Source organism: Falco cherrug, chromosome 14, assembly GCF_023634085.1.
Source record: "Falco cherrug isolate bFalChe1 chromosome 14, bFalChe1.pri, whole genome shotgun sequence".
NCBI lineage: Eukaryota > Metazoa > Chordata > Aves > Falconiformes > Falconidae > Falco > Falco cherrug.
In genome coordinates this window covers 19,255,602-19,283,239 of record NC_073710.1, presented here as the reverse complement: position 1 = coordinate 19,283,239, position 27,638 = coordinate 19,255,602, and the positions used below count along the sequence as shown (strand labels likewise).

The 27,638-nt window shown below is 42.2% G+C and overlaps 3 protein-coding genes across 8 annotated transcripts in view; 1 reads left to right on the top strand and 2 right to left on the bottom strand.

Moving 5' to 3' along the window:
• Positions 1-5,088, bottom strand: part of KLHL36 (kelch like family member 36) — a 97,890-nt gene extending 92,802 nt beyond the window's left edge. For 3 of the 4 annotated variants that reach the window (XM_055726975.1, XM_055726982.1, XM_055726985.1), the window contains exon 1: positions 4,201-5,088. The gene's annotated coding sequence lies outside the window, so the exon portion shown is untranslated. The remainder of the gene's footprint in view (positions 1-4,200) is intronic. The other variant, XM_055726977.1, reaches the window with a different exon arrangement.
• A 436-nt stretch (positions 5,089-5,524) lies between these two features.
• MEAK7 (MTOR associated protein, eak-7 homolog) lies at positions 5,525-20,135 on the top strand. 2 transcript variants are annotated; one of them, XM_055726777.1, is made up of 8 exons: positions 5,525-5,655; positions 7,936-8,112; positions 10,798-11,028; positions 11,784-11,928; positions 12,561-13,001; positions 14,288-14,406; positions 15,602-15,781; positions 16,833-20,135. In XM_055726777.1, the coding sequence occupies exons 2-8, from the start codon at positions 7,945-7,947 to the stop codon at positions 16,959-16,961; spliced, it is 1,413 nt and encodes a 470-aa protein (XP_055582752.1). In that variant the 5' UTR covers positions 5,525-5,655; positions 7,936-7,944; the 3' UTR covers positions 16,962-20,135. The 2 variants fall into 2 exon arrangements, with proteins under 2 accessions (XP_055582752.1, XP_005432422.2); XM_005432365.3 differs by lacking the exon at positions 5,525-5,655 and adding an exon at positions 7,739-7,849.
• The window catches only part of ATP2C2 (ATPase secretory pathway Ca2+ transporting 2), a 30,267-nt gene continuing 21,113 nt past the window's right edge, over positions 18,485-27,638 (bottom strand). The window contains exons 17-27 of one of the 2 annotated variants that reach the window (XM_005432364.3): positions 27,248-27,404; positions 25,701-25,871; positions 24,982-25,079; positions 24,852-24,902; positions 24,195-24,361; positions 23,459-23,527; positions 23,260-23,376; positions 22,417-22,564; positions 21,720-21,815; positions 21,252-21,393; positions 18,485-20,558 (exon numbers count right to left, since the gene is read on the bottom strand). In XM_005432364.3, the coding sequence (XP_005432421.2) occupies positions 20,446-20,558; positions 21,252-21,393; positions 21,720-21,815; positions 22,417-22,564; positions 23,260-23,376; positions 23,459-23,527; positions 24,195-24,361; positions 24,852-24,902; positions 24,982-25,079; positions 25,701-25,871; positions 27,248-27,404 (1,329 nt within the window). In that variant the 3' untranslated portion in view covers positions 18,485-20,445. Of the gene's footprint in view, positions 20,637-21,247; positions 21,394-21,719; positions 21,816-22,416; positions 22,565-23,259; positions 23,377-23,458; positions 23,528-24,194; positions 24,362-24,851; positions 24,903-24,981; positions 25,080-25,700; positions 25,872-27,247; positions 27,405-27,638 lie in introns of both variants that reach the window. The other variant, XM_055726775.1, reaches the window with a different exon arrangement.

The window sequence follows — 27,638 nt, the reverse complement described above, 5'->3', positions numbered from 1 at the left end:
GGGTGAAAATGAGTTCAGGAATATTACTGAGATTTTCCCACCTCCTACTCAAACCCTTTTTTGTTTGTCAGACACGAGGCTCTAAAATTGTATCTGTATTTCCACCTTCTTGTCTTTGCTGGTATTAACACTTCAAGGGGTTTGGATCAGTAGACCAAACAGTCTGACCAGAAGAACAAAAGTGTGATAACACACTGTGAGACTATCTGCATTCATAACCAGTTCAAAAAATCCGAGCCACAACGCTACTATGCATAGCATGGGCCACTTTGCAAGTGAAATAGACAAAATGCAGACTGTGCTCTGAGGAAAGGACACCTTCTGTTTCCATCCAGAGCAAAAGGACCCTCTGCTTCTCACCCTGAAGCGCTATATATGTAAACAGCTAAAGTTATGAATTGTCAGACTCTATGGACAACTTTCTTATTAGAACAAATACCCTGAACAAATTCTGAAATACCCTGAACAAATTCTGAAATTCCTTCATGTAAAGCAGCCTTTTAAAAAAACAAACAAAACCAAAACCAAACAAAAAAGAAATGAAACCAAGAACTGTTGATACTCTGTGAGAGACAGAATTCTCCCATTTGACTTCTTTGTTCAGTTACAGACTTGCTCTGCTCTACAGTTTTTACTAAACACAGATCACAAACCTTCGCCATGTAATAATCCCACCTAGCTCTTCAATGAAAGAGCTCTGAATCATAGAATAATACAGGATGGAAAGGATCTCTGGATGCAACCCCCACTCAAAACACATGCTACAGTATTTCAGGGAAGACAAGGCCAGGGTAGCTTAGGAGAACTTCATACTCATATTCTCCCCTCACTATGGCTCATGCATTTCTTGCAGTCAGCAGAATCTGTAAAGTCCACAGCCCAGAGTAATCTTTATGATCTATATACATGCAAGACATACTACAATTTAATTTGGTCAGGTTAGGCATTGCTGTTTTGCTGTAGATAGAGTGGATGCATCTTAGCAACGGTGTTTCCCCTCAGTTAACAGGCTGTGACAGGAGGCTTTTATCCCACCTCTAAGCACATTTTCTAAGATACTGTATATTACCATCTTTACCCATAATCAGATTCACCTCTTCACTGTGCCCTTCCTCCTTTTATAGAACGGAGTTGGTTACTAGCAGGCAGAGGTTTTTGTAAAGGGAAGTACAAACACTTGCAAAACTCAGAACTTCCTTCGTGACTACCTAAGGACGCAATTCTGATTACAATCAGACTCTTTTTTTTTAGCCTTATATGGCCATCCTATAGAACCACAGGGCAAATCAGGTAAGTAACAGCAAAGTTATAGCTGTCACAGTAGCCAATTAAACAGAGAGCTGAATAATACGTATATAAAAGGGCATCAGTGTGTAGCTTTGGACTATACCTTTTAAAGTCAAAGAAATTTTGTGCTGAGATCATACTACAAGACGATCAGTGGGCTTAACCTACAACTAGTTTCATCAAATATAAACATCTTTGCAGGATTTCACTCACTGTGACTGTAGATGGTTTGTAAAAATTAAAGTCTACATCAAAACAGGAAACACAGAGCCTAATGGCATTAAAAGGACGTACAATGACTTTTGTTTTCACTAGACCCTAAAACATGAACAAGGGTCTTTTATAATGTAACTCCACTGTTTTCAAGAGGACAAATCTGACGTCTTTTGCGAAGGCCAGAGTTCTGCAACACAGTGTAACAAAAATGCTGAGTAATAATTGGGAAGTTAAAATTATCTCCCCTTCCCAAAATGGGTATATACTCCAAAAGGGGAATATAGCCCCAAAAAATACCCTGCTGAAAATTGCCACTGATGTGATATCACCATTCTTTGAAGTTCACAGAATTCTCTGATGCTTGTGGCCTGAGAGGGTTGGTTTTCTGCTCAATGCATGTGTAAATGCAGCTAATGGTAAGATCTTTGGAACAGAAATCACCTGTATCTCTCTGAAAAGTCTTTGGCACAGCAGGGTCCCATTCTCAGCTGACCTTTAATAAGAACACAGTGGAAGGTATGTATCATATCAAAGGCGAATCAGAACAATTCTCTGCATGGCTACCCCCAGAGGGTAACAACTTTAACGTATGTGTGCGAGACTGATAAGCAGCAAAATTTCTCTGTGTTCTAACTCAAGATAGGAAAAAAAATAAAGAAACTAAATTATAATCTAGGTAAAACAGATGTGCTTGATATAAAAACACAGCTGCACAGCTCATCACTTACATTCTAGGTTGTTACTTTGCAATAATTTCCCTTAATTGAAAGAAACTATTATTAGAATTACCTAGAACTACGGCCATTTCAATTTTCTATACTCTTGGCAAACTAGTAAACCCAAACCTATTCCATTTGACGCAAGTCGAAAGTATAGTGTTTAAAACAAAATAGTTCGGGGCTTTTGGGGTTTGTTTTTTCAGTCTGCAAACAAATACACATCTACCATTAGTTCACAAAATCAGCCACAATTGTTTCCAGAACCCTCTCATGTCTTCTTCCTGTTTTTTATGTAATGGTATATCCTTGAATGTCCTTAAAAGGCTTCTTAGTGTATTCTCTCCTTCTTACTGGCAGAACACCTAACTAGAGCATCTACATGAGGATGATATATGAACATATACATGAGGAAGTGACTGGTTATTTAAAGTGTTGCAAACTATTACCTTTATGGACCAGGTTTCTAGCTTGACTTCATGCACTTGATGCAAAAAGGCTATGAAAGGGTGCTAGCCTCTGACCTGGAAATATCCCCACATAAGGAGTGTAATCTATGCAACATAGTGCTAGTATTTTATGACTTCTAAAGTATTTCCACCCTGTAGATTACAGCCTAGAGTTACAGACAAGCCACAAAATGCCATCCGGTAGGAGCCAGAAGCTCTGTTTAGATTGAGAGGCAGGGCAAATAAATTCACAGTTTGTAGAGTCACCCCTGTTACAAATGGGCAAGACTTGAACAAAAGAGGGTGAAATAGCACACATCCTTGCGAAAGTGGCCGATTGGAGCTAAGGAAGGCCAGGCATCCTTCAGTAGCTTTTGACTGATTCTGAGCTCAACGGTTGGAGAACAGAGGTCATGAAGTCACCATATGTTTGTGAAGATGTTACTGGTCAGTCAGTCTGCCGGTCAGTCTTAGCTGGCTGGCTCACAGTCAGTCTAGCAGAAGGTCAGTTAGACTAGAATCTCCAGTCCTGTATTTCCAGACTGAAATGATATCCTACAGACAGAGCTACAATATGAAACACAACCCTTAAAAAAATAAATTTAAAAAATCATCCAGTTGACTTGAAACAATACGTCCACAGTAATACTAGCTTTTAAAAATAAATGAAAGAAAAGAAGAAAAAGCTAACCTGAATTCAAAAGCTTTGTTTTTCTTATTCTTTAAATTTCATTTTTTCCCCCCCTTAGGTATCAACTAGAAATTCATTAATGCTGATCGAAACCAAACCATCACAGCAGACTTTTTCCAAGACCTGCTTATGTAGCCCAGGGAGGGAGCTTCACCAAGAATGGAAGTTTGTCCTCATGATTATGCTTGCAGTTAATGGGAAAGGGATGAAGCTAATTCCTTATAAGAGCTTTTACTCCTACACACGTGCAGCATATAAAATTGGGAATCTAAACACACTTTCCAAGTGTTGAAGCAGTCAGTGTGGGCTAGACAGCTCACTTTCTGAACATAAAGTGCCACCGTGTGGACAAATCACTCTCAAGCAGCTTCCAGGTGAGCTTTTCTGAGTTTGTACTCATGCTACATGAACACCTCATTCATTTCCTCAGGTTTTACTTACTAGCTCCTGATCCTGCTGATACAAGCTGGTTACCTTCTGTGACTCTAGTGACGACTATAACAGATCTAAATCCGTATCCATTCATTTAAACGTGACCATCTTAGAATTCTGGTCAATGTATTTCTAACTCTGAGCTGGCAACAAGAATATTCTACAGGGTTTGATGGAGTACTACATGCCATAGAGATAAAAAAACACGCACATCAAAACCATGAGTATCTCTGCAACTTAACTTTATCAGGATTTTTACTTGGTGCAAAAAGAACAAAACAATGTGAGCTCTGCTACGATGAATACAGGTCATTTTCTTTCTTCTAAACATATAAAGGAACATAGATGCTTTCTGTTGAAAACACACTGCTCAGACTATAACTGAAAGTTAAATGTCAGAACTGCTAACCTGTTCCACGGTATCTGGTTGCAGGAACACCAACAGTGCCAGCTTTGTGGGAATCTGCACATGTTCGCCGTGGCTGGAGGGAGGCTTCACGCTGAACTCTGCCTGCAAACAAACCCAGAGTCAGACGAACCACGGACAAACGAGGCATCACTGCTACGAACGCAAAGGCCTTGATATATTACAGGAGCCAAACCCTATGGCTGGAAGTACAAGGGGAGTGCTGCTGAGGCAATGTAACTGAGATGGAAAGCTGTTGATCTGAAAAAAGTGGGTTCTGGGACCAGTTTTGCAACCACAGGGGCTACAATTTTTCTCGAAAGTATTTGCATCTCTGAATGATGGCATCACCAGTCCCTAAGCACTGCCCCTGTAACCTTGCTTTTGCCCCTCAGCCTGCATACAGCATTTTTACTTCTCAGCTTGCAAAGTGCCATGATTTTGCCAGCCAGGAGATAGAAGTTTAACCTAGTCATTGAGAAGTTTCTTTGTGTTTTCTCTCCCTTCCCCATTGTTGTGGAAATTCACCAGACCCTGACCTTTATACCTTGAAAATTACATATATATGTGTGTATTTATACATTACACACAGGCCCACACATCTTTTTCCTTCCCCAAAGAGCTAGAAGGTCAACCTGTTCATTGAGAAGTTTCTGTGTTTTCTCTCCACTCCCTGTCCCCACGGGAATTGACCAGAGCCCACCTGTGTACCTTGAAAATGACACATACCTGCGTGGGCACATGTACTACAGACACACACATCTCCTTCCTTCCCGAGAGCTGTTTCCAGCACAGGCCAGGGCCAGCAACACCTTCACCACCGACCCCTCTGGGCCCTGCAAAACCGCCTGAGCGCCGGGCACGGCAGCTCTGACAAGGGGCCGCCGGGTGCAGCCGGCCTGCCCCAGCTACAGCTCCAGATGTTCTCCTCATGGTTTTGAGCCAGGGTTTGGGGCCGGCCCCCCACAGCGAGCAGAGACCCCCTCAGGGAGGAGAGCCCCCCTCCCCCCCGGGAGGATTGCCCCCCCCAAGGAGGAGGGACCATCTCAGGGAGGTGGGCAACCCGCACAGCGAGGAGGGGCCCCATCTCAGGGAGGTAAGCCCCCCGTCCGTCCATGTCCAGGGAAGAGGAGCCCCCCCCTCAGGGACGAGTCCCCCCTCAGCAAGCATTGCCCCCCACAGGGAGGAGAGCCCCCGCGGCCGCGCTCGGCTCCGGCGCTCGCAGGCCTCACGGCTTGGCACAGCGGGCTCCTCCCGGCCCGCTCCCGCCTCAGCACCGCGGGGCCAAGGCCGCCGGTCCGTCCCCGCCGCCGCCATCCCCCGCCGCGGCTCAGCGCCCGCCCCCGCCGCGCTCCGCCCCCGCCGGGCGGCCTGCAGGCGCCGGCCCTGCCTGCCGGGGACCGTGCAACAGCGCAGGGGCCGATCCGGGGGGCGGATTGGGGCCGGGGGGCCCTGCCGGTAAGCAGAGGGGCAGGCCCGCCCTTGCCGCCCCGTCCCGGAGCGCGGTCGCTTGCCTCACGCCGCGCTCCGTCGCCGGGATGGAGGGAGGGGGGACCCGCCGGGAGTGCTGCCAGCCGGGTGGGGAGGGCTGGGCCGAGCACACCGGGAGATGAACTGCCGGAACGGCAAGGGCGAGCGCTGGGCCGGGCCCTGGCGCGGTCCCGCCGGTGCGGGCGGGCGGTGTGTCAGCGGCGGGGCCCGGCCCAGGGCGGGCTCTCCCGGAGGCGTCTGTTCTGTCTCGTGCCGGCGGGAGCCTCCCGGCCTGAGGGCCCGGGGACCCCCTTGCTCCAGCGGTTCGCTGCTGAAATTGCTCGTGTCTTCACGGTTTGGCCTCCAGCTTACAGAGGTGGCCAGTCGCCCCGCGGTGCTCACCCCCCGGTGGTAGCCACCTCACGGGCAGCCACGGCTGGCGGGCCTGCATGGCTCAGGCGGGCAGTGCAGCACAAGCCAGCCCCCAAGGTTGGAGCAAGCTAAACAAGAGTCCTGCTGAGGGGCTGCAGACGGGCTTGTCGCATAAAGAGGTTTCTGTGGAACTGGGAATCCTGAGCTACAAGTGAGGTGCCAGAAAGGATGTGGAATTTGTGGAAAGGGAACCACGAAAGGATGTTTTATTCCGCTTCTCGTATTTTTTATGTTGTCACCCCAAGAGTGTGTCTACCCCAGGTAGACGGGAAGGCTGTTTACAGTGGCGACTCATTGCAGGCATGGTGGAATTTGGCATTTCAGGCCCTCCTGTGGCACTGGAGGAGCCCCCCCCAGGGCCAGGGCCCCCCTCAGGAAGGATTGCCCCCCCCCCCAGGGAGGAGGCTCTTTTTTCAGGAAGGGCTCTCCTCCTTGAGGGGGTCTCTGCTCGCTGTGGGGGGCCGGCCCCAAACCCTGGCTCAAAACCATGAGGAGAACATCTGGAGCTGTAGCTGGGGCAGGCCGGCTGCACCCGGCGGCCCCTTGTCAGAGCTGCCGTGCCCGGCGCTCAGGCGGTTTTGCAGGGCCCAGAGGGGTCGGTGGTGAAGGTGTTGCTGGCCCTGGCCTGTGCTGGAAACAGCTCTCGGGAAGGAAGGAGATGTGTGTGTCTGTAGTACATGTGCCCACGCAGGTATGTGTCATTTTCAAGGTACACAGGTGGGCTCTGGTCAATTCCCGTGGGGACAGGGAGTGGAGAGAAAACACAGAAACTTCTCAATGAACAGGTTGACCTTCTAGCTCTTTGGGGAAGGAAAAAGATGTGTGGGCCTGTGTGTAATGTATAAATACACACATATATATGTAATTTTCAAGGTATAAAGGTCAGGGTCTGGTGAATTTCCACAACAATGGGGAAGGGAGAGAAAACACAAAGAAACTTCTCAATGACTAGGTTAAACTTCTATCTCCTGGCTGGCAAAATCATGGCACTTTGCAAGCTGAGAAGTAAATTTAGGTCCATGCTGTGCTGCTCCAGGGAGAAGGGCAGAGCATGTGGCCCAGACAACATTAAAAAATTAGTCTTTGTAATGCAGGTGAATCCTGGGCCAGCGAGAGAAGTCATAGTTGTGTCATTAAGTGTATAAAACAAACAAACCAACCCCAAACCACCCCACCCCCCGCCAACCTTAATTCTGTAGCTACCAGCTCTCAACCATTTCTTGACTTTGTAGGAAGCTGTGTTTGTGACGGGTCTGGAGTCATCTTCCTAAATGTTTTTGTTGCTGTGTTTCTTGGCAGCTTTTAAAATAATTTTTGTATTGCGTCCTTAGAAAAAACATTCTCATGTCACCTTCAGAGACTTTACAGTGATGGTGTTTTAGTGTCACATCTTATTGGCAGACTTAGCTTCAGTCCATTAATGCATTGGGAAGATGTAGCATAATCTGTCATAAATAATCCATAATCAGGCTATTCCCTTCATGTTACTGATGTATTCTGGCTGACAGACTTGTGGTCACTTTGTACAAGCTAATTTAATCATTGGATCATATTGGTTTTTCCATTTGATAGACTTGAATGAGGTTTGAATTGGTAGACGGTGGTTTTAGCAAAGAGCTGTTAGTCATTTTTTAAAGTACAGTTACTGTTCAGAATGTTGTTTAAGTTCATTGCTTCTCAGTGAATAGAGACTAAACAGTACTTTTAATATAGAAGGCTAGTAATTTGCTCTTCTTGTAAACTTGCACTGGTATGTTAGTCTGATACGTCTTTCATGGACATTGTGATATCTTTCTGTGTTTACTGGGTTTTTTTACTCCTTTTCCTTTGCTTCAGGTTGAAAAGATGGGAAATGCAGAAAGCAATACCTATCAGAATCATCTTTCCAGATTTCTTCCTGAGGAGCAGTCTGACATTGATGGAGTATTTGATACTTTATCAGGATGGAGTGGCTCAGCTGGAGCGAAAAATGGCAAAGCTACAAAGAAAACTGTGACTCTGGCAGCACTACAGGCAAGACAATTTATTATTCCTGATATATCTGGGATGTAGTCCATTGAACATAATTTCAGAAAGAAACTAAAGACGTGGCAATAGTTACTTTTTAAGGATTGCTCGTCTCAATTTAATATGTATATGTTTTGGGGCAGGGTAGATATGTAAATTTTTCTTACAGTTTAACAGGAGTAGTGACTTTCAGGTTTGTATTTATCTCTTAAATTGCACTGTTGGGTCAATTTGCAGCCTTCCTGATTCTGAAGTAAAGTTGGGACCTACAAAAAGATTTTTACAGAAAACTGAAAAATGGGAAGAATATTCTTCCCCCTGGAGATTATAGTTTGTGATTACTTACAGATTTTCTTGCAAAGCTGTGACAAAGTCAGTTTGTATTTGGTTATATCTTTCTCCCTCAGTTGCATCGCTGTCTCTAATCTTTCCAGTTGCATTAAAAGGAGTGAATTCAATTTTGACTGATTAAGCTGTGGCTCCCTGTTCTAGCTAATTAACATACATTACGCTTCCTGATTAACTTTGCATTTATTTTCTAATCAAGGAAGAAGAGGAAAATGATTAGTTTCAATACTTGATAACTTCAGTTAGGCAGGAACCAAGTGGCCAAATGAATGTAGTATTAAAAGTGCATTTTTATATATGTTACACAGGTTAATGGAATTAAATTAAAGCTCAGCAAAAGAAGCAGGTTATTTTAAGATATTTAGTAATATAGCTGTATACAGACCAGCTTTAGCCTTCCTCCAGCCTGGCTGCTTATGAGCTATCACCAGTTTGGAAACAGTGGTGCTGCTGCCCACCTTTTCAACCCTAATATGTCCAAGAACCTGATCCTTGGCATCTGTTACTTGACTGGCACCTGGAAGAAGTTCTCCTTTTGGCTTTGCCCCTAGATCTGTGTGATGTTTGATGGACGTTTGTCTTTTCGGGTCATTTCATTTGCCAACTTAAAATTAAAATCTTTTGAAAGACTGCCTGTAGGTGCCTAATTCCTTATTGCAGGGACTATTGCAACTGGCGTGCCTGCCTCGTAGGTGTCTATGCTTGTGCCTGAGCTAGAGTGTTATGTGGCAGATTTTATCTAAGAACAGGCTGGTAAGGTTGACCCAAGCATTGCCTCATGTTCTCTGCTTGGGCTCTGCTTTACAAAAAGGAAGCCACATGGCTTCTGGAGCAGAGCAGGCTGCGCTGCACAGCTTGGAAAGCAGGTAGAGCAGGTATCTCTAGATACTTTCTTGAAGCCATTTGAGACAAGGGTTCTAAACTGTCAGAGATGTGAGTTTGTTCGATGTTTGGATTCCCTTTTTAGAGTCCTCCTTTTTTGCACCCCCTGTCTATTCATTGGAGTAGCTTAAGTGTAGCAAAACAGCGCAACTAAGCGGTGGGTGGGAAAGGGTAGGGAGTGGGAAAGTAATACTGCAGTGTGAAGTAAAAAGCCCTTGAATATAGTGGTTTTAATGACGCTCCCTGCTGCTTGTCCCACGTCAGGTTTGTGTAGCACTTTTAGAAGGCTTCTGAAAGACAGCTGTAATCGCTGTGACCTCTCTCCCTCAATAGAAAGCACTCTAATGTGCAAGATGGTGGCTGCTAATTCTGCTTCTACTGAAATCAATGGGAGTGTTACCACTGGCAGGGACGCATTGGATCTCACCCTATATGCACAGCAACAGCCATTAACATCAAATGGGAACGGCCCTGGTGGCTTCAGTAGGACTGGTATTGAGCCAACGATGGATTGGTAATAGCAGCTCCACGGAATAGAGCTGGAGTGCTTTACGCAGGTGGAGCTCCATTGATTGCAGCATAGTCCCCGTTGGGCTACACCCCTGTGCATAACAGTCAAGTCATCTCTTCAGCATGTCATGCACAGAGCTACGCGCACTGAAGACACTGTGTAATCATGTCCTGGTGTATGGATGTATTTTAGATGATTTATTTATAAACCGTGTAATTATCTTGAACACTGTGAAAGTTTCTTGAATCCAGAGTCAGATCTTTCCCGCAGTGTTGTGATGTATGGTGATGTATAACAGTTAGATTTCAATTTCAGAAGCCAGTCATGCAATTTAGATGAATAAGTTTTGATTTCAACTGTCTTAACATCAGGGATGTCTTATAAAAGTCAGGTGGTCTCAGTTTTGTTCTGTGCCTGAATTAGACATTGCTCTGCAGGAAGAAAATTCTCAAATTGTTCTATGTGTGCATGTAGGGTTAAACACCTTGCCTGTATTGTCTTGAGTCCAAAACTGAGATATGGAAAAAACTTTACAATCTGGTTCTTTTTTAAGTATCTGTGAGCTCCGCTATCAAAAGCAGAGTTAAACCATAATTTTAAATGTTGGACTGGCAGAGTTGTAAACCATTACAACAGAGTTATCTTACAGAAATCCTTTGCTAATACCCTATTAACACTTTAGTTTTGTATTCTTTAAAGTCCATGGCATTTGTAGAAAAACAGTATCAACTTAGATCACTAAAGAGTATTAGAAAGGAAATACTATACAAATAGAGATTTTTTTTTTTCCTCTTGGAAAACCAGCCTTTCAACAAAAGTTTGTTGCTGATAGTAGACACTTGGTATTGAAATCCTTCATTCATAGTAGTATGTGCCAGCACAGATTAGCTGGAATATATTAGTTATTCTGCATTTGTAAAATGTGTTTTTTCCTGCTTTTCTCATTGTAGGCGTATATGCGGGAGCCATTACCAGAGCAAATGACTGTTCGGTTATACAACGGAATGAAAAGTATTGACCTGACTGGGAAATCGTCTGGGCTGAGTGAACCGATTGCTAAGCAGCAGTTTGTAATTTTTATGTCAAACCTCTTAAAAGGGAATGCAGATGAGAAGATTACCATAATAATGAGAATGATTTCCAAGACAGAAGGGCCTGTGAAGGGCAAACAAATCCAAGAGGTAAACAGGCAGTGAAATGTGTGTTGGGGGCAGAGTAACAGAACAGAGACAAAGGTAATTCGAAGGTAATCTTTACAGCACAAGATTCAGAACAGGGATTCTTGACTTTTATATTTTTTTAATCTCTCTACCACCAGTTTGCTGATCTGGGACAAACAGTGTGGGCAAAGCGGTTTATATGGGGTGACCGTTTCAGCTGTGGGCTTTTCCGTGCTGGCTTGCCTACTTTGGGAACCAGGATCTGGATTTTGTGGAGCGGGCTGACTGTTTTGTCTGATGGTTCACAGGCTCACTCTGAAGGGTGCAGAGACCGGCTATATCTAAGAGCCAGCAAGGGTTGTGGTGTGGCTGGTGCTTCTAGAAGTGCTTTCTAGAGCTTTAGTTGCAGGATAGATGCGTGAATCAAATACATAGCTTGCAAGGTGGAAGACTGGGGTCTCACAAAACAGTAATTCACTAGCAGCTCCTACCACTGGAAAATTTGGACTTCCCCTCCCTCTTTCATGCCATATTTTGTTGTGATGCTTTGTGAAGTAACATATACAAAATGTTGAAAATCTTGAAAAAGGATACTTTTTAAGACCTATGACACTGAAATAGCATTTCTGTTATTTCTGACTCGTCATGAGAAGAGGTGTTTGTGCCATTGGTATTACAGCATCAGTACTGTGTGACTTTATTTTCAGAAAGTCTTTTGAAACTCTTGGCAATTTTATTTAAGAAATGCCAAAATGGTGATGTTTTAACCTTTTAAGTTCACAGAGGATCTGATCGCATCTGTAGTCCATGTACTGAGCTACAGGAAAGAACTGAAAGGTTGGAGTTTGGAGAATACTAGGGAATCTGCAAGTGGCGTAAAGGCTCTGGCTTCTCAGCTGATATCAGAATTGAAGCTTGCAGGTAAGCAGGACGGATGTAGTATATCCCACAATGGCACAGAGCTCATGTGATCACTGGTCTCACACGAATTTTTCTCATCAGGTCACATCTTTGAATTTAAATGGTGAAACCGGTATTTCAAACCTAGTGTTTTGCAAATGACTTGGGAATTTTATTAATTTTACCTTACCATCTTTCTCCCCTAAATTCAGGAGAGCTTTGATTTGAAGTCCCAGTTTAAGTGGACATGCAAAACTATTTGTCATGGAACGTGTCTATTTTACAAATGCCTGACTTGCAGGTGATGGGCATTTAGATTTATGACTGTATGTGCTTTTACAAGGCATAGGTTTATCTTTGCACTGTGTTAACAACAGATTTTGCTGTCTTGCAAAGAACATCTCATAAGTTGTAACTAGGAGTCTGTGTTTCTTAATCATTACAGCCCAACCAGTGGATATCATGGGCAAATGTTTCTCAGTTCTGTGTGTGCATCTGCTTAATGTAGCTGACGCTTTACTGTCACCAGCCCCTCTCATATGTGGTTTCATGTCCATTAAAATAATGGAATATTTTGTTTACACTTAAAAAATCAACTGATTATTTTCCAGCCTCGGAGGCTTATTACTGTTCCTGTGTGTCTTATTATTTAGATGGGACAAAACCTGTGGGTCTTCAGCTGATGGAGACAAGTTTTGATCAAAGTGTCATTGAGGACTGGGTTTACCGAATTCCACAGATCTCCATTTTCCTCAGTGTTGTTATCAGGCAAGGCCTCCATGTTCTGCATTCTGTCCCAGACCAAACCAAAGACATAGTCAACCTGGTTCCAGGCTGCAGAGGCATCAAAGGAAGAGGACTTGTCAGTCTCTTTGACATTCCAGCCGTCATATACATCAACTCCCATCTACCTGCAGAGCTACAGCACAAGTGGCAGCTTATATTTTCTTCTAAGCTTCATGGAGAAAGCTTTTCACAGTTATGTGGGCATATAGTGAACAAAGGACCTTGCATAGTGATCTTAAAGGACTTAGATGGTTATATCTTTGGTGGGTTTGCGTCTCACTCCTGGGAGGTGAAGCCACAGTTCCAAGGTAAAACTCACTTTTCTTTTTCTAGTATCTCATGGCCCTGGTAAGCATTGCCTATTCTGTACAGGCACAAGAATTCTGTCTACCTAATAGATACGGTCATTTTACTTTCACAACATGCAGTATTTCATATACTTCCAAGTGTATTTTCCTGTGGCAACAATAACACAAAGTTCTGAAAAATATAAAATGCACGTGAAGTTGTTTTTGCTTTGTACCCAGCCAGGCATATTACTGATTAATGTTTATAGTTTGTTATTTGATAAGACTTTTAAATTTGCAGAGCTTATTGATCATGGAGTAGGTTTTCTTTCCAGTGAAATCTATCAACCCCTGTAGTTGCATAGACTGAAAATGAAATGAAAATGAAGGACATACAGTGAATTAGAGTTTCAAGAAGATGTCCGGCAGATGGCAATCTTCCATCTCAGAACAGCCGAGCCAAGCAGCAGGCAGGTTAAGCCTCCTGGTGCCAGTTGTGCACTGTCTGAGTTTCTTTTTTTTAAAATCCAGCAGCAAAAGGGTTGTTCGGACAAGCTAAAATTTTTGTTCCCTTGAAACCTCTGGGGAGAGGAAAGGGGTTTTTTTTGTAACTCTTTGGAAAGAGCTTTTGTGGTGGCTTTCCATAAAAAACCAACCACCTACGGACTCTGGATAATGTGTCCTACTAGGAATCCTTACTTTTGCCACATTAAAAACTCAATTCCTACGCTTAACTAGTATTTGATAATTACCATTCAGTCAGCTAATATAATGTTGTGTTACATTCATTACACAACACTTCCCTTGTATTTTTTTCCTGGCAGACTAACACATGCAGCATACTAGACCATCATACCACAGGTCCCTCTGAACACCAGGCTGGGCATAATGAAAATTGTACTCTAAATCATTGATCCTAACTCATCTATAGATCAGTCTAGTCAGAACTAATGGTGTCTGCACTCACATCAGTTTGTATGGGTCTAGCAGTTGGCCAGTTTTAGGTGATCCTGTGCAAGCCTGTGGTAGGTGTACCCTTACATAGTAATGTAATGTACTTCTCATGCCTCTGACTCTGCCCTTGGTCACAGCCTTGTAATCACGTTGATTTCTGTGACCCTGCACAGTGTTAACTGAGAATAAACAATAGGTCTAGATCTTGATGAGAGACAGGTATTGGCTTTCTGAGATTGCAGCTGCTCTCTGATTTATTCACATGTGCTTCTTCAGTATTTTTTTCCTATCCTGTTTGTAGGCAAGTTACTGCTTGGTTGGTTGTCTGACCTCAGATTCTTTTCTGTTTACAGGTGACAACAGATGCTTTCTGTTTTCTGTTTTCCCCTCTCTTGCTGTATACACATACACAGGGTACAATGACCACTACATGTATTTGAACCATGGCCAACAAACAATGCCGAATGGACTTGTAAGTATTAAGAAATGACGATTTGGAAATTGGATTCATGGCTGGTGTTTGGAAGTGTTTTGTGGGTTTTGCTTCTGTTACTGTGAGCAGATTTATTTCACTTATTTATTCTCTGAGGAAGTTTTCATCCCTTTGCTGCTATTTGTGCCACACTTTTAGTAGGAGGATTTTTAAAATTTTTTTCTGTGAAAGCATCAGTGTAAAGTGTGAACTATGGATAACGATGGAGAACCACGTGCAGTACTGATAGAGTCTATACTTCACAGTTGATATGTATATTGAAGTACTGAATCAACTAAAATGGAATTTATTTCTGTCTGACCCAAGTTGGTGGGCTTTATGTGGGTTAGATTTATGGGGGTTCTGGGAATAAATCTTTTTGCTAAGTTTGGTTATCACAGAAGCCCTTCTAGCAGTCCTCCCTGTTGTCTGGAAGAATTGACTGCATGTATCCACATCACTGAAGCAGCACAAGCTAGCTGATCTGTGTAATTGAGGATCCTTCCGCTGGCTGCTCTCACTGCCACACTAACTGCTTTTTAAATTATGGAAGGCTGAGAAAATCAGACAGAATTAGAATCCAAGAGTTGCATGTAGGCTGCTGCAGTTGGGTGATTACAGTAGCAGAAGCTCCTTTTACTCAGGTTCACCAATGAGTTCTCCAGAGGCAAAGGAGTTTCAACAGAGCTACAACACACCACTTGTTTTGAAAAGTGCTTCACAGTTTTGTAGCATTATGTGCCCATAACTTTGGGAATTGCAGCACTTTGGAGTAAATTTGCTCTAAAGAAAGCAAACAACATCAAATTACATTATTTGTTTCTGTAGATACTTCTACATGGGAAAGAGGCAGCAAAACCGAGCACTTTCACCCTGTTTAAAATGGAACTGTTAGTCAATAAACAAAAACTAGTGAGCTAAATTTCTAGCACAGTATGCAGCTGAAGTGCTTGCAGGTGCTGGTATTCTGTAAAGCATACAGGGAGGGCAGCATTACTCAGGTAAATTCTTGTTTGTCTTCAGGAATACTGTGTTTGGGTACAGAAGCCCAGGTTCACTCAGAATGCCCTTTTTCACCTACCCGTAGGAGTGTGGCATAAATGCTGGAAACTGCAATTTGCACTCCAGGTTTCATAACTTGCCCAGCGTGTTTTGTGTGTGCAGCAGGTGTTTAGTGTGCTGCTTTGGTTCCCAGGGTATGGGTGGACAACACGGATACTTTGGACTCTGGATAGACAGTGACTATGGGAAGGGACACAGTAAAGCAAAACCTCGATGTACCACCTACAACAGTCCCCAGCTGTCAGCAAAAGAGGATTTTGCGCTGGATGCCATGGAAGTCTGGGCAGTGGGAGACCTCCCTGAAAGCGCAGGGGTAGGTGAACCTGTGAAATTGCGTCCTGATGGGAATGGAAGATGAAATGCAAAACTTAACAGTTGCAGGTTTTGGATTAAACACTCTCCATTGCAATGAAGAATGTTTTCTTGTAACTGGCCCTGTGGTGCTATGTATTTTGTAGCAAGCAAGTGGCAAAACAGCAGTGGAATTATTGAGGGTACCAACAAGAACGAACGTCAGGAGCCATGAGGTGATAAGAGTCAGAAGAGCAGTACTGTATTCTGAATTTCAGAAGGCCTTTCTGATATTGAGGAATGGTCTCCAGGAGGAAACTCCTTAGAGGGGTTTAATAAAACCCAGTGTTTGTAAAACAGCCAGAAAGCACTGGAAGCTCACAAGTAAAGCCCAATCTATAGTTCAGGAAAAGAACCCAAAAGATTTCTTTACCAGGGACTTTAAATTTGCTATTTATTGTTTTACAGTAAATTTATGTGAATACATTTATGCTAGTCTTACTGCATTTGGTTTATTTCTGGGAATGAGTAGGAGACCTCTTTCCAGTCTCCTCTGCGCCTGTAATTTTTTCTCCTATTGAACTGTTTGGTCTGCACAGTTTGCTGTTGGTTTTCTTTTTTTTTTTCTTATTTTTATTTCTTTTCATATTAAATTCATGTGCTCTGCCTATTCACTGGATACGTAGCTCTAAATAGAAACAGAACAAATGGTTTACAAAAAATGTTGAGTTGTACTTGAATCTCTTCTCTAAAAAAAGTTCACGTCTGCAGTTCAGACTGAGGTCAGGTTAACCAGGATGTTCTGGCTGGCTTGTCACCTGAATAAACTTGAGATAGTTCACTGTCATCTTAGGAAAACTTTACGGCTATTTTGTGTAACTGCAGCAATAAAAATCTTTTAATGTATCCCAGTGACTCTTAAATGCCTTACTTGGAAAGTATGCAGGCTTCCGTGTGACAAGCTCGCAAACCAGATTACCTGTGGAGTTTTAAGTATGTCTCCTTCTTGCAGCCTGATATTGATTCGTTCACAATGACATTATAAATTAACTATATTTAATTTTGTTTTGAAGGCCAAAGGTAAGAAGAGTATTCTGGATGTAGATCCTGAGACTCAGGCCTTATTAGAAATGGCTGGAAAAAGTCGTCACAGCGAAGGTCTACGAGAACCCATTGAAGAGGATGAGGATGACAATAATTAAGGATTCAAAGTAACATGAAAAACCTTTTTATTTTTTGCTCCTCAGTGTTAATGTTCCTTGGACAGGATATGTTTTCTTTACTTTTGTACCTTACCTTTACCTAATTATCTGGATGAAGCTTAAGCCTCATACTTACGTAATATTTAGGTCCAATGCAATAGCCTGCCTGAAGGGTTTTGTTTGGGGAGGACAGAAAAATTAACTAGGTACTTTATCATTAGACATCTCTAAGTTCTAGCTGAATATGAATTTGCCAGCATTCCTGATAGATCCTCTCTGCATACAAAATTAAAAACAACAGAAGTTACTGACAGTAAGGCTTGGAGAATTTATATATATTTATATAAAGAGTGCTCGAAACACTGATTAAGGCTCTTATACCTCAGCTGCGCATATTTATTTGCATGCAATGAAATTAGTCTATGAAGTCTGCAAATTGTAATGATGTCTTACATTGGTAAACATAGAGTAGTCCACGTGATTCCAAATGTAGGATGCTATTAATTTGCATTGCTCCAGTTAAGCATTAAATGTCATGTTTTCTGTCAGATTTTTAGCAAGTAACTCTATACGGGCTGTAAGATGATCAGAACACTACGTATACAGCATCCAGTTTTATAATACTACACTACACTTTAGTGCATTTTACTTAAGATGTTTCTGCAGAAATTTGCCTATTGCTTTTTAAATTTAGTAGAGCAGAACCATTGGAATCATTTAGCCATATTTATCCTAAGAATGGGCAATACCTCCGGCAGAAATTCCTTAGGGAACTTGCCTTCTTTAGTAGCCTCACTTGAGACTGGAGTAAAAGATAGGGCTGTAAAAAGGATTAAGTAAGAAGCATCCACAGTTAATTGGGAATCGTATCTGCAGATACCTTGTAAAAAAAAAAAAAAAAAAAATCAGGGTTATGCCTGTAACACGTTTAAAGACAACTGCTGTACACTTTATTTCCACGTAATTAATCATTACTATATTATAGGGAAAAAAAATGCCCGCAATGTGAAATGTAGTCAGTTGGGGTTTTTGCTCTGTTTTGTTGGCTGTTTGTCAATCAGGACCAGTTTTGTCAGGTCTCTTATACTCAGGGCTTTTTCTACTTGAATCTGTTCACATTTATCAGTAATTATTAGTTTAACCTTGCTAATTCTACATGTCATTAACTTGCCAAAAGTTATCCTAATTTCTACCAGGGACTTGGATTTCTAACTCAGCAAATTGTGTTTGGTTATTAGTGTGTATGATTGTCAGCCTTTCTCTTCCTAAGGGAAAGGACTGTATCAAATCCCCTTTGTCTTAGCATAGGTTTGTCTTCTGTGCAGCTTAGAGAAAAAAAATGTGTTGTAGGTCTGTAAAATTACTGTGATTCCTGATCATGTGACCTTCCTTCAACTTCTTTCCATTAATGTTTTCTTGTATGGTGCCTTTTTTTTCCCCCACCCGATTGTTTTTCATAGGAAGCCAGATTTGAATACTCTGAATAATCTGCACTTGTGCCTTAATGTAGATCCCATTTTAAAAAAAAAAATATTAAACAATCTGAATTTAGCCTTGAAAGGAGAGCATGAAGCAATTGCTCCAGCCAGACATCCTAGCACCCAACTGTGCGTTTTGTGTGCTACCTGAGCTAGTAATTGGGGCATTTATGCTATCTGTTCCAGTACCGAGTATGCTGTGAAAAGCCTGAGCTAATGTCCTTTTATCTTGTATTTGCTTAAATAAACCAGATAGTCTGCCAAGTTTGTAACACACAGAAAAAAATGTAAGCATTAAAACAATTACACTGATACTTTTATATAATTTTCTTCTCTGTATATTTTAATAAGGATTTTAAATGGTACAAAGTAGGGAGTGCTATATAGACAGCAAGTCAGTACATGATGCTCTCTGTAAGCATGGTGATGCTGGCTTTTGTTTTAACATTGTCAAACTCCCACCGTAAGTCTCAGAGAAATTCTCCGCTTCAGTACTGACTAAACATACTAGATACTTGAAGTGGATGGCATACAGGATTGAGACATAGCTGAATTTCTGCAGTTACACATAAAATAAACAGCTAGACTTCCCTTTCCTTCCATTACAAGGCAGAGACTTTTCTTTGAGGACTGAAACCATTTTCAAGGATTTTATAAAAATAGCGAGCAGACCCCTTTGCAGACTGTATCTGGGGAGGGTGAATTGCACAAAGCTACTCTTCACCAGAAATATTTCAGTGGCCAGCTTTTATTTGATTTAAAGTAAGTATCAGTATAGCTAGTTCTTTCTAGACTGTGAATCTGAAATGTAATTCAGTTTAACCATAGTCTTGTGAAGATCAGCATAGCATTTTGAGCTCTGAAATTGCGTCTTTTGAGAGGTTTGTCTTGGAGACTCTTCATCTTCATTTTGAAGTGAAGATGTTAAGCTGGGGCAAGAAGAAAACTGACACCATGACGCTTTTAGCAAGTGTATCAGTGAAGCATTATTTACTAGGACACTACTGATCCAACCACCAGATGGGATTATTCAGCATTGTTCTTTAAATGTAAAAGATCGGCTTGGAAGAGACTCAACTTTCTTTTTTTTCCTGAACCTAATGATTAAGCAATCTGTGCTTAGTGTTCATGCATCTAAAAATGCCCAGAAAGCATTTGTCAGCAGTGGGCTTAGCTATGATCTAAACATCTCTCAATCGCTTTTATGCAGCTGTTGATCCAACTGCAAAGCTTAACTTCCCTGCTATGTGCATGAGCCATCTTTATTCTCATGCGCTTGTGAAAGTGTGTCCCTTCCCCATTAAATCCACTCACCACCGTGCATCAGATCACGCCAGCCTTCCACTTTGCTCCTGTTAGTCACATAGGTACAGAAAAATCACTGCAGTGTCTGGCAGAAGCTGACAGCCGAGGGTGGGCGCTTAGAGCCCTCTACTCTTTGTTTGACATCTCCCCGCAGCTTCCTTGAGTGTCCTGCTGAATCCAGGCTAGATATCTGGGAACCTAGAAACACTATACGTTGACTATAAGAAGTGCTAGTGAAGGCAGGTCTTTTCCATTCTTCTGTTTAATATAAAAGGACGGGTCTAAATCAAGAATCTCATTCAGATACTTGTTACTAACATTTTTAAATGTAGATTTTATTAATAAAAATCATTTTGATTTAAATAAATAAAATTTTAGTTTATGCACAACAGATTTTTCTGTACAGGTGTGAAACTTATTTTGTCTGGGACTATCACAGCATTCTTGACATAGAGATCAATGTTACAAAAATATACCTGATCTTGGCTTAAAGCAGGAGCCACTCTGGATGTTTCTGTAGACAGCTCACACAGCTTAGGTAAGGCATGTAGAAGGAACAGACTCTGGCGTAAGGAGGACTGTCAGTACGGATTCACTTGAGTATCTTCATAGATGAAGAATGTGTGGTGTCGGAAAATGGTGCAGTTGAATAATCTACCATGACAGCTCCATTCCAAGCATATCTTTAGAGGAGGTTTGCATCAGTCATGACATCCCTTTGTGTGCTTTGGTTGGCAGCAGCTTTTTTCGCAGAGTTTGACAAACTCGGACACGAAGAAAACCGAGGAAGCCAGTCCAGTGAGAAACAGCAAGTCTGCCGAGAGGAGACAGAGCAGAGGTGAACGCTGCGAACAGCTGGATTTTGTGCTGGGCAGGAGTCCCAGAGAAGGGCCTTACTGCCATAGGTACTTGGGCGTAACTCCACAGATGTACGGCCTAGCTATGCTTTTGCTAGCTGTTGAACTAAGAGAAATGACTGTAGTAGCCAAGGAGTAGCCGTAGTTGGTATAGTCCACATCATGGGTGGAAGCCTCTATGTTAATCGTTTGGGATCATTGAACCCTGCTTCTAACTACACACCTAATGTAGGCGCAGTACAGTGGAGTATGGTATAGCTTGCTTAGGCTGATTCAAATGGTAAAATATGCATTGCATTTCCGCTAGGAAACATTCACCCTGCTTCTTCAAAACGGAGTGGCTGCATAATGATCCTAGATGGATTTATATGGAGAAACATTATCATACAGAGCTCCTGCAAAATCTTGGCGTGTCTCCATTTATATGTATTTATGTGCAGTAAGTCAGAATTAAAAACCTAGGCTGGGATAATACCATTAAACACTGCTACTATTTGCATATGGCTATGTTTATGTATATAGCTATAGGAGCTGTTGATTGATTACCCCTACCAGCAATCTGTTGGGAGCTATTGTAACAATTTGGCAATGGCATCTGCTTTTTTAAGTAGCTTTAATGAAAAAAATACATTATTTATTTTGCAACTTACCTAATGCTCCTAAAATTTCTGTCTGGAAGATCTTTTGTAGTGGAGGGATGTATATAACAGCCAACTGTCCCAAAAATGACCCAAGCACAGAATATAAGAACATGCGGTTTCGAAAAAAGCCTATTTCATATATCAGCTTCGTCTAGGAGAAAAAAAAAAAAAAAAAAAAAAAAAAGAAAAAAAAAAAGGATATATAACATTTCCCAGTCTCCTGTTGGTACGTGAACGTCACACTGTTTCTTTGCGTGTAAACTCCATTACTTTTTGAAGTTACATAGACACTGACTTTGGCAGAGCTACGTACTTGAAAGCATAGTTGTAGTTGAGCTATGATGGATAACTTTAAAGATGATAAAAATCATACTGCTTTAAATTACTTTAAAACCCCTTCCTATGCAAAATACTAGTATCCTAGTATTTATGTTAGTGTTTTGAGACAAGGAATTATTGCTGATAAAGCGATCTCACCTGAGAGCGGCATGTCAGGGCATTGAAGAGGTCAAAAAAAACAAAACAGGTGAAAGTCATTGTTGTGGTTCGAGGAGTTATGCCACTTTTTGGATTCTGAAAGCACATGTAAAAATTCAGGGGTTAGTTAAGCCCTACAAAAATATGTAAATTTAATAGATGAATTAAATACTCCCTTTATTGATCCCAGTCAAATCAAGGGGTAGTAAACCAAAAGAATAAATCTAGTGCTGGCTATTTAGGCAGCATTAATTGCTCCCTGCTAATTGTTGACTTTATGATCTTATCAACCATGTTTCTTAACCAATTCTTAAACCGATGTGGAATTTGAGTAAAGAATGTTCTAAATGAAATGACTTAAATTGTTACAGTAACAGACACCATTTACTAACAGCAATCCGTAGTACTTATGTACCTGGCATTTTCTACTTCCATGGAAAACTAGAGGTGAGAAGTACCTTAAAAGATTGATATCATGTTGTCATAATTTTCTCATTCTAGATAGGAAGCTCCAAATTGGAGGCAACATGGGAAGGCAGAAGCAGGGCTGGGAGACCTGGTTTCCTAACCCTCTGCCCATACTGTCCCTTCCCCATGGGCTGTCTTTCAGAAGATCCTTCGCATGTACTTCAGAAACTGCCCTTCACTTTGCTCTCCACCCTCATGGAAACAAGATATAATTGCAGAATTTCCTCACCTCCTTCCAGAAGACAAAGAGGGTTCCACTGATGATAATTATAGCTGACATGAAGATTTTCAGGATCAATGATTTGCTGAGTATCGTGTCCGTGATACATCGGGGTGGCTGTTTGATGGTATCCCTATCAACAGGCTCAACTCCCAAGCTGCCTCAAAGAGAAGCAGAGGGGCGTGTTTAGTTAGTGCAGATTGTCCTGAAACAGTACTGCTGATAAAACAGGATGGATCTGGAAGGTGCAGTTCTTTGAAATGCAGAGTGACTATTCTGGCAGGGTTACGTGAGGCCCCAGATTTGTCTGCAGCACCTACACCAAAGGTCTTTTTTGCATATTGAGGAGTTAAAGTGACATATCAGGCCAAGGCAGTGCATCGTATCAGTATCCCATCGCAGACAGCAGTGAGACAGTGGCCAACATCTCTTCCATGTCAAAATAGCAACTGTCATTAGCAGTAGTTGTAATTAGCTGTTGGCTGAGGTTCCCAAGTCTTGGGATTTTGGGGCATATGCACCCGCACATACCCGGTATTCCCTTGGCAGTCAGACCTGCAGAGCTATCAGCAGGCGATGCACTCAGGATAACAGACTGTGCCTAGTCAAAAACTGGAATAGTTAAGGGGTTCCACCACAAAATGGGAATGTGTAAAACCTCAAGTAAATGTGAAGTAAATGCTTTTGGAGAGACCAGGAGGGAACAAAAGTACAACTTGTCTTATCTAACTGCCAAATGATTAGTGCATTGATAAGAAATCATAACAGCTTGTGTTCCTAAGCCACATTCAGACATATTAAACCCAAGAATATTTTGATAAAATATCAAATGATATCTTGACTCTTCCATACCTCTGGGCGGGTGGTCCATCCATGATGATGTTGATCCATAAGATCTGCATAGCATTGAGTGGATTTGGTAGGTTGAGCACTGTTGACAGAGTAATTAGGCTTAAAGCTGAAATACTCCTGCAAAGCACAGAACATCATTATTCTGCATGGCTTCACCCCAAAGGTGCTTTCACTAGAACTGAAGGAAACAGAAACTTACGTGCTCAACTGGAACCGGACAAAATTTTTTATGTTGTAAAATATTCCCTTTCCCTCTTCTATTGCATTCCTGGAAGGGAGAGAGTTTATTAAATAACTAGGGATCACACTATTTTACACTGAGCTCCCTGTGACACTCAAAATACAAGTTGTCTTCTCTAGCACGTATTTCAGTTGAAATTCAGACCCCGGCTCAGGAGGAGGATGTCAGTGCAGCTTCTCAGTTAAAATTAAAATTACTTTATCAGAACTAGTAGATCTGAAAACCTGGTTCATGTGGTCAGGTCTGCAGTTCATAAAGCGGGGCTGTGACCTATTTATAGCCTCACTCTACTCTGCCGACTCTTGTTCTGAACCAACAGAGCATTGCAAATCATGTCTTCCCCCTGAGCTTCCTGGATGAGGCAGGGAGCACAAGTTCTGACCTACCCAGACTTTTAGGTGCTTTCAAATCCCCGGTTAGCTACAGCAATGAGAAACCAGGGCTTTCAGATGAAAGGTAGCTTTGTCACCACTGCTGGAATCATTGACGTGTATGTGACTGAAACCATTGTCATTGCCATGTACGCAGCTGAAAATGAGCCATACCCACACTAGGTATCTCCACTCGTGGACTTACATGTCCTGCGTCTTGCATTATTTCCAGGGCTAGTCACGCAACAGACTTGTTGCAATGGAGAGCCAGAAAGTGTCTGAAGCGAGAAAGTGTCTGATAGTAAGAAAGTTGCTAAACCTACATGACTGTTGAGAAGTCGTCGTCCACGAGAATCATGTTGGCAGCCTCTTTGCTGACGTCTGTACCGGCTTGTCCCATCGCAATCCCGATATCAGCAGACTTAAGGGCCACGGCGTCGTTAACCCCATCTCCTGTCATTGACACAACAGCACCAGCCCTCTGCAGAGCCTGTGAGAGTGGAGAGAGGAGAGGCTCTGAAGCAGGAGAAGGCAAGTAAGTCCTGTTGGCAGTCCCAGGATTTGCACGTAGCATCGAAAGAGCCGAAGTGCTGTGTGACACAGGATAAAGCAGACTCGGCAGCCCACTGAGGACAAAGCTCAGACTGAGCATTAAGAGAGTGGATTTTCAGGAGAGCAGAGAGTCTTAACAACTCCAGCAGGAGTTAGAAGAGGAAAGTAAAGTCCTCAGAAATTAGTCTCCTGATACTATGCTTGCTAATAACTCCCTAGTGCCTTTCAAATAACCCAGGCCAGATCTGCAAGAGAAATGCCAATACTTCCAGTGTAAATACCGCCAAAGCTCCAGCTTGGGTCTTACAGTCCTTTAGTTTGAGCTGATCCTGCCTTGGAACACCAGATGGTCTAGAGAACTGCTCTCCCCTCCCAGCTTATATCTTGTTTTTGTGAGGCATACAATGGGTCTGAGTGGCTCTTAGTACCTTTATTATTTTTACTTTGTGCTTTGGACTTGTTCTGAAGAAAACGGAAACCTGAAAAACAAAAAATACAATCTTGTGTTAGATGGATGCTATTGGAAATAGGCCTTATTTTTGTGATCAAAACCATTACATTTTTGACAGTGGATGACAGCTCTGCCTCTGCCAATTGGTCCAGCTCTTCCCCAGACATGGCTTTCAGCTTCCCATTGCAGAGACCAATATTCTGTCCTGCAAAGAAAAGCCCAAAATGAGGCCTGCCCATCACCTCTGGAAAAAGCCAACTATTTCCTGACTCAAATAATAGAGGCAGCAATTAAAGAACTTACTGGGAAACACATCTGAACCTGGGGCATCTGACAGGGCACACAGCTCTCTGGCTCTCAGCTGGGCCAGTCACCCTGTCCTTGCTCAGCTGGAGTCCTGGGAGCCACACGATACCCAGAACTGGAGCTGATACTAAATCTGTCACTCCCTTCTCTGCTGCTTGCTCTGCATATTTGTAATGGCAAAATGCAAAAATGGGAAATGCAGAGATACCCACACTGAACATCAGTGGAGTCTATAATCCCAGCAATGCCATCTGTCTCACTGAAGGGCCCGACACTGAGATTTTGCCATTTCTGGCACTAAAAGAGTGGAATTAAGTCACTGGAATTTTGCCTTTGAGTGAGCTGCTCACTACTGCATTTAATATTATTTGTTTGAATGGAAAAGCAAAAACTCAGTGGCATTTAAAACCTCTATTGCAGACACAGAAAGAATGAAAAAGTGAATTGTTATGTGACAGAATATTAGACTGATCTGACAGACATAATAGAGGCCCACAGGAAAGAAGCTGAAGTTTGCTACCTATAGCCGCAGCAGTTTCCAGGGCATCTCCAGTTATCATCTTTACCGATACACCGGACTCAAGGAGGACCTGAACAGCTTCTCTCACTCCAGCCCTTGGAGGATCAATTATTCCAACCAGACCTAAAAATGTTAGGTTGCCAAGTTCTGGACCTGAAGCCAAAGCAAGTACTAGAAACAGAGGGAGAGAAAGGAAGACAAAACAGAATTATTAATAATGTGGTTCCACACATTAAAACAAGCATTTAGAGGAGATGTTAAATTGCCAGTTTTCCAGCATAAAAAAGTAATTAAAACCAGATCTATGGATGGATGGAAAAAATTGGTCCACTCAAATAATGGCAGTTTATCTGAATCAGAACACTTCTGTTTCACAGGTTTTGCTTCGGATTTATTTCTTTCCAATTTAAAGCTGTCTACCAAGTCTTCCCTGAATGCAGGTGGATTAAATTGGGACAATGTAATGTTAGACCAGATACAGTTCAACTACCATGTTAGATAACAGCGCTCCTGTAAAAACTTAAACTTCTATTTTTAATCTAAAAATGTGAAATGTGAATTCAGTTAAACGAGTGAAACTTCCATTGTGTAAACATCAAGGCTCTGAACATTTTGTTTCTGTTCTTGGTGCCTAACCATATCATTCAATCATTCTTAAATCACTCGAGGATGTGCCAGGGGTTCATGTCAGTGTTGCTTTGATGATTGAATCATAAGCTCGCAGCAGCTGCCTGAGCTAATCACTTTTCTTCAGAGCAGTAATTTGCCATTCACAACAGCAGATGATTCAGATATTGTAAAGCAAGCTCTGTACATGAGTTGCTAACCACAAGACACAGGGCTGGAGAATACATACATTAACTATACCACCTTCCAGACCTGGCTGTCAAGACTTGTGCTCATCTACTTACAACCCAGGAGCGTGCACAGGTGATGGTGTCTTTGTTACTGTGTGAAAGTCCAAGACATTTCTGAAAGGATGTTTCTAGTGATGAAGGGAATGGCACGCACACAAAAACTTCTGTGGTCTGTGTGCTGACATGGAGTCGGGATCAAAAGGAGACCGTTAGATTTGGTACTAATAAAAAATTGAACCAAACTTCAAATAAAAATCTTGGTGCCCAAATCCATGTTTTGAACCTCTTTCAAAGTTGCTTTTTGTTGCTCTTGAAACAGCTTCTCCAAAAGCAAAACTTGGCAGAGCAGCGCTTAGATCAGGTTCAGCACAAAGCTTTTAAATCCAACATTCAGACCGTATCCCAGGCAATCGCAACGCTCCGTGGAAGAAAAACATTCACCATTTCCAGTGCTTATTTTCAGCTCTCTTCAATCTCACTAAATTAAACCCAGCAAAAAAAGGACTGATGGAAAGCAAGCAGCCAGCAGACCTAAGACATGGCCCTTGGCAAATTCTGATGAGTGTTATGAAGAGATCAGGCGAGTGATGCTGGGGACAGAGCCTCCCTCCATCCCAACTGAAACAGAGCAGGAAAGTATTAGGGCGTGATAACCTGTAAGCTTAAGGGACATAGAGAGTCATGACTGACCCCGTAGACCTGAGGAGCCCATTCGTTTTTCTTCCTGCTGGTAGAAGGCTTTCTGCTGGGGTGTAAGTGATAAGGAGATGCCACTGCTGTTATACAGAGTGCAATACTGCAGAACTTCTTCAAATGCTCCTTTCATAAAGTAAATATCTTCCTGATCCTTTAAAGTAAAAAGATAATATACTTTATATATATATGTATATATATATATATAAAAAAAACCAAACACATGCGCCATGTTTTAAAAGTACTGATAATGCATAAGGCTTTACATCCCAGGTAAAAAAGATCCTTTGTTTTCTCTTTCACCATTTTGTAAAATGCCCAGGTGCATGTATTATTTATAGGATGTGATAATTTTGCTCTAGCCGTTTTTCATGTTCAGCCATCACAG

Coding starts and splice junctions, on each gene's coding strand:
- MEAK7 (XM_055726777.1), top strand. CDS start 7,945: ATGGGAAATGCAGAAAGCAATACCTATCAGAATCATCTTTCCAGATTT. Junction 8,113..10,797: donor TGACTCTGGCAGCACTACAG/GCAAGACAATTT, acceptor TTCTCATTGTAG/GCGTATATGCGGGAGCCATT. Junction 11,929..12,560: donor ATCAGAATTGAAGCTTGCAG/GTAAGCAGGACG, acceptor CTTATTATTTAG/ATGGGACAAAACCTGTGGGT.